General features: G+C 45.7%; 1 protein-coding gene across 1 annotated transcript in view; it reads right to left on the reverse strand.

Annotated features, from left to right (window-relative positions):
* Positions 1–1,346: 1,346 nt before the first annotated feature.
* Positions 1,347–8,130, reverse strand: part of LOC119411471 (neurofibromin) — a gene marked incomplete at its 3' end in the record, with an annotated part of 47,618 nt that continues 40,834 nt past the window's right edge. The window contains 3 exon segments of the mRNA XM_037678423.1: positions 1,347–1,448; positions 4,388–4,502; positions 4,588–4,649. Coding sequence (XP_037534351.1) covers positions 1,347–1,448; positions 4,388–4,502; positions 4,588–4,649 — 279 coding nt within the window.

An 8,130-nucleotide genomic window follows, 5' to 3' on the forward strand; every position in this document is an offset into this window, starting at 1 on the left:
GTCTTTCATTGGTGGGATGAAATATGCTAATTTTTGGGACAGGCATTTTGGGTTTTCATGAGCTGTATGCCATAATCATCAGTATTAAAACAATTAAAGACCTGAAATATTTCAGTTGGTGTGCAATGAATCTGAAATATATGAAAGTTTCATTTTTATTATTACATTATGGAAAATAATGACCTTTATCACAATATGCTAATTTTTTGAGAAGGAAAAAGCAGGAACCAGTTATAAATCCAATTAAATACGCGTCCTTAAAATCCACAAATGGCAGTGGAGATAGACACATCAAGTCTTCAAGTCGATGAGATATCCAGCTGTGTGCGTGCCAACAGGGCCATCGGCTCGCGTAAAGCCTGTCTCCTTTTTGAAGAAATGTTATCAATCGTGTTGAGGGACCAACTGATCAAATCAAGTCCATAATTATGGTTCGGAAGATATGCAAGAGAGGCTCAGAAGCAGTTTCACAGACAGACAGAGCAGCAAAGCAAAGCAGAGAGGGAGAGGAAGGGAAAAACGTCTGATCTCGGCAAGAGCAAGTGTACTCCTGTAAACTAAATTTTACAAAGGCATATTTTAGGAAATAGTTTTTAAGCAATCATTTTGGCAAATTCAGGATTTGCTCGACCAGTGGAATACTGTACTTTAATAAATGTGATAAACTTGATGTTTTACCATCTGACTCACACATGACTATTTATGGCAGTTGTGGCTGAGTGGTTAGAGCAGTTGTCCTCCAATGCAAGAGTTGGGGGTTTGATTCCACCAGCAGTCACATGCCGAAGTGTCCCTGGGCAAGATACTGAACCCCTCATTGCCTCTGATGTGTGTCCCATGATCGGTGTATGAATGTGATCAAGCACTGAATATTCTTTGTATAGATGTAGAGTGCTGTATGAATGGGTATATGAGGGCACAGATTTAATGTAAAGCACTTTGAGTATCTTGATAAGATAGAAAAGCGCTATATAAGTACATTCAATTTACTATATTTTTAATTGAGTATCCTTGAGTCCTGGATGACTGAGAATCTTCACCAGCATGAGTATCCTTGCCTTCTCTCTCTCGTAGCTGAGAGAAGAAGCCAGCAGGAGACAGTTTATGGAAGCTGCCATGTTATACTTTGGGACCAGAGACCAGAGTCTTCTGCTCTGCACACGATCATGGTGTCACGTGACCTTTCTTTAAGTATGAATTAGATAAAATTAACAAAAAGTGTTAGAAAAATTAATATTTGACCATACAGCAGAAAAAGAACTATGTGAGTGATCAAACCTATTTTATTTTATTTATTTACATAGAGTCAATTCACAACACAGTAACTTTCTGTAGTAGTAGTTTACCTTGCTGAGAAGAGGCTGTAGCTTGGTCAGAGCAATCACTGTGGCTTCTATTAAAACTTGACTGTTGTAATTGTCTGGTCCTTTCAAACAGCTCTCCAGACCCTGGGAAGGAGGGAAAAAATAAATAAATGAAAAACAAGCAAACAAAAAAAGCCAGAGGAAGCTTGCAAATAATTAGCTGTGAAAAAAAATATAAATATACTGTAGGAGCCTTTCCAAACATACATTTATTTACACATGTTCAAAATCAAATATTGCAATTTCTGGACTATTGAGCGCACCCGAATATAAGCCATGCCCACTAAATATAATATAAATAAATAAAATTTGCACATATATAGGCTGCGCTTGTCCACAGTATAACATGAGATATTTACACAGAAAGAATTTTAAAAACTTTTAATTAAATACGTACTAGCAACATACACAAATACGTACAGTAATTTTTTTTCTGAACAGTCCCAGTAACACGGCTGGTAAAAAAAAAAGAAAATACAGTAGCCTACCAGGAAGTCATTGATCACTCAAGTTCCGAGTGAGCAGTCATAGGTGTTTAGGTAAAAAAACTGTGTGATCCGTTAGCACTCAGAGTATGTGTTTTAATTGTGAATGACTTTAACTACTTCCATCATCACAAGACGGTTTTCAACTTGACGTCAAATCTTGTGGTGCTTTATTCTTTTCAGAGAAGCTGCTGAAAATGGAGGTTCGCTTGATCTTGACCAATACACATCCTCAGTACTGGGTTACATTAGTACATGTACTGACACAGTCTCCACTATCAGAAATGTTAAAAGCTACCCAAACAGAAAACCTTGGCTGAATGCAGAGGTGCGTACCCTGCTGGAAGCCAGGAACACTGCCTTCAGGTCTGGAAACTCAGAGGAGCTGAGTAGGACAAGAAAAGAGCTGGTTGCTGGTATTAAGAGGGCCAAGGCCACATATGCAAAGAGGATCGAGGGTCAATTCATCTCACAAGACCCTCGGAGCATGTGGAGGGGCATTAAGTGCATAACAGATTATAAAGGAAGGAGTGAACAATGTCCCAAAGACCCATCTCTGCCTGATGCCCTCAACAAGTTCTATGCACGCTTTGAAGACCCGAACAGACCACCCAGCACCAGACTCACCTCACCACCGGATGAAGAGCATCTCAGCGTGACCTCAGCAGAAGTAAGGAGTACCTTCAGGAGGATTAATCCGCACAAAGCAACTGGCCCAGACAACATCCCCGGAAAAGTGTTGAAGGAATGTGCTGATCAGCTCTGTGAGGTGCTGGCAGACATCTTTAACACCTCACTTACCCTGGAGACAGTTCCCACCTGCCTGAAGACTGCCACCATCATCCCAGTCCCAAAAAGCTCTACAGTGACTGGTCTGAATGACTATCGGCCAGTGGCCCTCACCCCGATAGTCGCTAAATGCTTCGAAAAACTGGTCATGACTCACATCAAAACAACCATCAACATCAACGAGGACCCTCATCAGTACGCATACCGTGAGAACCGATCAACAGAGGATGCAATCTCCTCTGTGGTCCACACTGCACTCAACCACCTGGAGCAGAAAAACTCTTACGTCCGTATGCTCTTTGTGGACTTCACATCCGCCTTCAACACCATGATCCCCCAAACCCTGATGGACAAACTATCCACACTAGGACTAAGCCCCTCCATCTGCAACTGGGTACTAGACTTTTTAACAAACAGACCACAGTTAGTGAGGATCCACAACCTCTCCTCCTCCACCATAACCCTCAGCACTGGCTCTCCTCAGGGATGTGTGTTGAGCCCCCTCCTGTTTACTCTGCTCACATATGATTGTGCAGCTACCCATCCAGGCTGTCACATTGTAAAGTTTGCAGATGATACAGCGGTGGTGGGATGCATCACAAACAATGATGAGTCCAGCTACAGGCAGGAGGTGGAACACCTGGAGAGCTGGTGCAGAGAGAATAACCTTCACATCAATGTGAAGAAGACAAAGGAGATGATTGTGGACTTCAGAAGGAACAAAAACACCTACACCCCCCTGAACATAAGAGGATCTGCGGTGGAAGTGGTCTCCAGCTACAAGTACTTGGGTGTACACATGAATGACAACCTCAGCTGGAGCAACAACACCACCAGCCTGATCAAGAAAGCTCATCAGAGACTCTACTTCCTCAGACGGCTGAGGCGAGCTGGTCTGGGAAGCTCAGTCCTCACCTCCTTCTACAGGTGTGCAGTGGAGAGCATCCTGTGCTCCGGCATCAACGTGTGGCATGGAGGCTGCACAACTGCAGAAAGAAAAGCTTTGCAGAGAGTGGTGAAGGCTGCACAGAAGATGTTGGAGTCAGTCTCCCCACCATCACAGACATCTACACCTCCAGATGCAGGAAGAGGGCCACCTGCATCATGAAGGACCCCACTCACCCAGCACACACACTTTTTGCCCCGCTCCCCGCAGGAAGGAGGTTAAGGAGCATTAAGTGTAGAACCACTAGACTGAGGAACAGCTTCTACCCTGAGGCTGTTAGACTCATGAATCTCTAACTAGAATAATCACTGTGAAAAACCATATCATGTTGCTGCTGATCTGTTTCATGTTGCTGCTGATCTGTTTCAATGTTGATGTGTTCATGCGTGCACATCTGCTCACAGACTCATGTTCATGTTTGTGGTGATGTTCAATGTTTTATGTTATGAGTGCTTAGTGTATATTTAGTTGATGTTTTTCTTAGTTCATATCTTAGATGTTATTACTGTTTTTCTTATACATTTTATTGTTGGATGTAACTGGGACCCTGTGTACATAATTTCACTCCACCACATGTACCACATGAGGTGCGAATGACAATAAAGAAACTCTGACTCTGACTGACTCTGACTCTGATTCTGACAAGATGTCGTTACGCTCCTACTATGAGGTAAAACAGTCTAACGATGGCCAACTGCTGTTGCTGAAGACCGACAGGTTAGAGTGAAAGCCTACTGTCAGAGAGCAGGCTTGATTGACAGAAGGACTGCTCTTACTCTATCAATGCTCAGGAGAGGGCTGGCCTTGCTGAGGATACGGATGATTTGCTTGATCTGACCATGGCTCACTCTCTTGCTGATGCAGCCAAACACCACTAGAGCTCTGGGCTGCAGAGATGGGTTGTACTGGAACGCAAATCTGCAATTGAAACACAAATACAGACGGTCTGCACATTGCACTTCAATGGGCAGTAAAACATGAAGGGGATTGAGGAGATTGGTACTTTTGAGCGAGCTCCGTCCACTGATCCAGCCACTTGCAGGTTGGGATGTCTCGCATACAGGCCTGAAGCAAACGAAAACAAATGGACAGGTGAGAGCTCAGACAACCACACAGACATCAACAGATCTGGTATTTAAGAAATAATACAAACAATAAATTGAAAAATGGTACAGGCATATGTTTACACCCCTCCCCCCACCCTGAAGCCTCCACCCTTACATTCAGATGCCACATAATTCACTAATCTAAGGGTCAGATAATCTAATATTAAATCTATGAAATATATCATTCCCCAACATTTTGTTTTTATTTTTATAAATCATTAATGTTTTCAAGACACGAACACCTTGAGAACTTGATTTTGTTTAAGTTGAAAGAAAACCTTAAAATTCCCTTTAGATTAAAAAATTATCCATCCATCCATTATCTTCCGCTTATTCCGAAGTCGGGTCGCGGGGGCAGCAGCTTGAGCAGAGAGGCCCAGACATCTCTTTCCACAGCCACCTCTTCCAGCTCTTCTGGGAGGATTCCAGGGCGTTCCAAGGCCAAATGAGAGAAATAGTCTCTTCAGCGTGTCCTGGGTCTTCTCCGGGGTCTATTCCCAGTTGGACATTCCCAAAGCACCTCCCTAGGGAGGCACCCATGGAGCATCCTTACCAGATGCCCGAACCACCTCAATTGGCTCCTCTTGATGTGGAGGAGTAGCAGTTCTACTCTGAGTCTCTCCCGGATGACTGAACTTCTCACCCTATCTCTAAGGGAGAGTCCAGCTACCCTGCGGAGGAAACATTTCAACTGCCTGTGTCCGCAATCTTATTCTTTCGGTCAGTACCCAGTGCTTGTGACCATAGGTGAGGGTAGGAATGTAGTCCGACTGGTAAACAAGAGAGCTTTGCCTTACAGCTCAGCTCTCTCTTCACCACAACGGACCGGTACAGAGTCCGCAGTACTGTAGATGCTGCACCAATCTGTCTGTCAATCTTACACTCCATTCTTCCCTCACTCGTGAGGAGACTACAACGAAGCCAAGATTAAACTTGTCTGCTGGCCTCCTTAAATAGAGAACTTTACTAATTGGCTTTTATGTATGTGAATGTTCCTGTAAAGTGCCCTGAGACAACTTTGTTGTGATTTGGCGCTATATAAATAAACTGAATTGAATTGAACTCGTGAAAAAAAAAAAACTGAGATACTTGAACTCCTCCACTTGAAGCAGAACCTCACCCTCGACCCGAACAGAGCAATCCACCCGTTTCCGGTTGAGAACCAGGGTCTGTCATGAATCACGTCCCTGTATTTAGATCTTTATCACTCTGTTCACTAGCTCTGGTTTCTCAGTTCTGTTCTGCTCTTTTCATCCTCACTTCTTCTACCTGGTTCTCATGTGTGTGTGTGTATGTGGAGAACCAGTCTGTCCACTCTGCATGTTGGTGAAGGCTGACTGCACTAATTGTCTGCACTGCAGCCAGCTGGCCTGATTATCTCTGACTGGCTGCACCTGTTCTCTCCACCCTTTATAAGCAGCAACCTGTCAACTCTTCGGTGCCCGATAGTTGAACACTCTTAGTAGTTATTAGATATCTCGCGTTCATGCCTGTAGTCCTTGTTCCCCTCTCTTGTCCCTGTTCAAGTCCTCGCTCCTTGTCTTGCCCACCACGCTACCTGTCCCTCTTTCTGGTTGTCCTCCCCTTCTTGTTTGGCCTGATCTCTTGGTTCCTTGACCCTCTGCCTGCCTCGACCACGTCTCTTTGGATTGCCCTTTTGGATTTGTTTCTGCATCTGCTCTTGGTACCGACCCACGCCTGCACGACCACCGATCTGCCTGCTCCTCTGGTACTGCCTGACATCTGCTTCACGTTACTGGACCTTGGAAAGCCTGACCTCCCCTTTTGGATCACGGACTCTGGACACGCAGACAGCTGCGGCCGACTGTCGTCCTTCACCGGACTCAGCCCTTCCAGCAGCTGCAGATCTGAACACTTCCACCCTTCAGGACCCTTGAGATCATCTGAGACGGTTAGTGGTTTTTCCTTATTGACTGTTCTCCACGTTCTGGTAATCAGCACGACCACTAACCGTTCTCTGCTTCTTAGATTGCTCCTGCCATTAACCGACACCAGAACCAGAACCCAGACCAGCACCAAGACCAGCTGTCACTTCCCTCCTAGAAACAATAAACATTTATTATTTATCGTCAGTCTGTTGTGTTGTGATCTTGGTCCAAACCCTCACGAGAGTTCCTTACAGGGTCTCAGATTTGGAGGTGCTGATTCTCATCTCAGCCGCTTCACCCTCAGCTGCGAACCGCTTCAGTGAGAGCTGAAGATCACGGCACGATGACGCTAACAGGACCACATCATCTGTACAAAGCAGAGATGGAATCCTGAGGGTACCGAACCGGAAACCCTCAGCACACTGATTGCACTGATGGCTAACGAGAGTGATGCCCCTATAATTGGAGCACACCCTCCGGTCCCCTTTTTTGAAGAGGGGAACCACCACCCCAGTCTGCCAATCCAGTGGCACTGCCCCCGATGTCCACGCGATGTTGCAAAGGCGTGTCAACCAAGACAGCCCCACAACATTCAGAGCCTTAAGAAAATCAGGGCAAATCTCATCCACTCCCAGAGCCCTGCTGCCTCAGAGTTTTTTAATTACCTCAGTGACCACAGCTATGGTTATGGACAGACCAAACCCAAAGTCCCCTGACTCCGCTTCCTCCATGGAAGACGTGCTGGTGGGATTGAGAAGGTCCGAGAAGTATTCCTTCTACCTCCCGACGACATCACAGGTTGAGGTCAACAACATTCCATCTTCCCTGAACACAGTGTTAGTAAAGTGCTGCTTTCCTCTCTTCAGCCACCTGATAGTTTGCCAGAATCTCCTCGGAGCTGACCGAGAGTCTCTATCCAAGGCCTCACCGAACTCCTCCCACATTTGAGCTTTTGCCTCAGCAATAGCCAAGGCTGTGGACCGCTTGGCCCTTCGGTACTCCTCAGCTGCCTATGGAGCCCCACTGTTCAACAAGGCCCGATAGGACTCCTTCTTCAGCTTGACAGCCTCCCTGACTCAGGGTGTCCACCACTGAGTTTGTGGATGGCCACCGCGAGAAGCATAGACAACCTTGCAGCCACAGCTCAAGACAGCTACCTCAACAAGTGAGATACGGAACATGGCCACTCCAACTCAATGTCCCCCCCTCAGCTGGGATGCGGTTAAAGCTCTCCCAGAGGTGTGAGTTGAAGATCTCTCTGACGGGTTCTTCTGCCAGGCATTCCCAGCAAACCCTCACTATACGTTTGGGTCTACCAGGTCTGTCTGGAATCTTCCCCCACCATCTGATCCAACTCAATACCAGGTGGTGATCAGTTAATAGCTCAGCCCCTCTCTTCACCTGAGTGTCCAAAACAAACGGCCGCAAATTAGATGATACGACTTCAAAGTCAATCATCAATTTACGACCTAGGGTGTCCTAGTGCCAAGTGCACTTATGGACACCTTTATGTTCGAACACGGTGTTCGTGATGGACAAACTATTACTAGC

The sequence above is a fragment of the Nematolebias whitei genome, chromosome 6, assembly GCF_014905685.2.
Source record: "Nematolebias whitei isolate Nwh7 chromosome 6, NemWhi1, whole genome shotgun sequence".
NCBI classification, from domain to species: domain Eukaryota; kingdom Metazoa; phylum Chordata; class Actinopteri; order Cyprinodontiformes; family Rivulidae; genus Nematolebias; species Nematolebias whitei.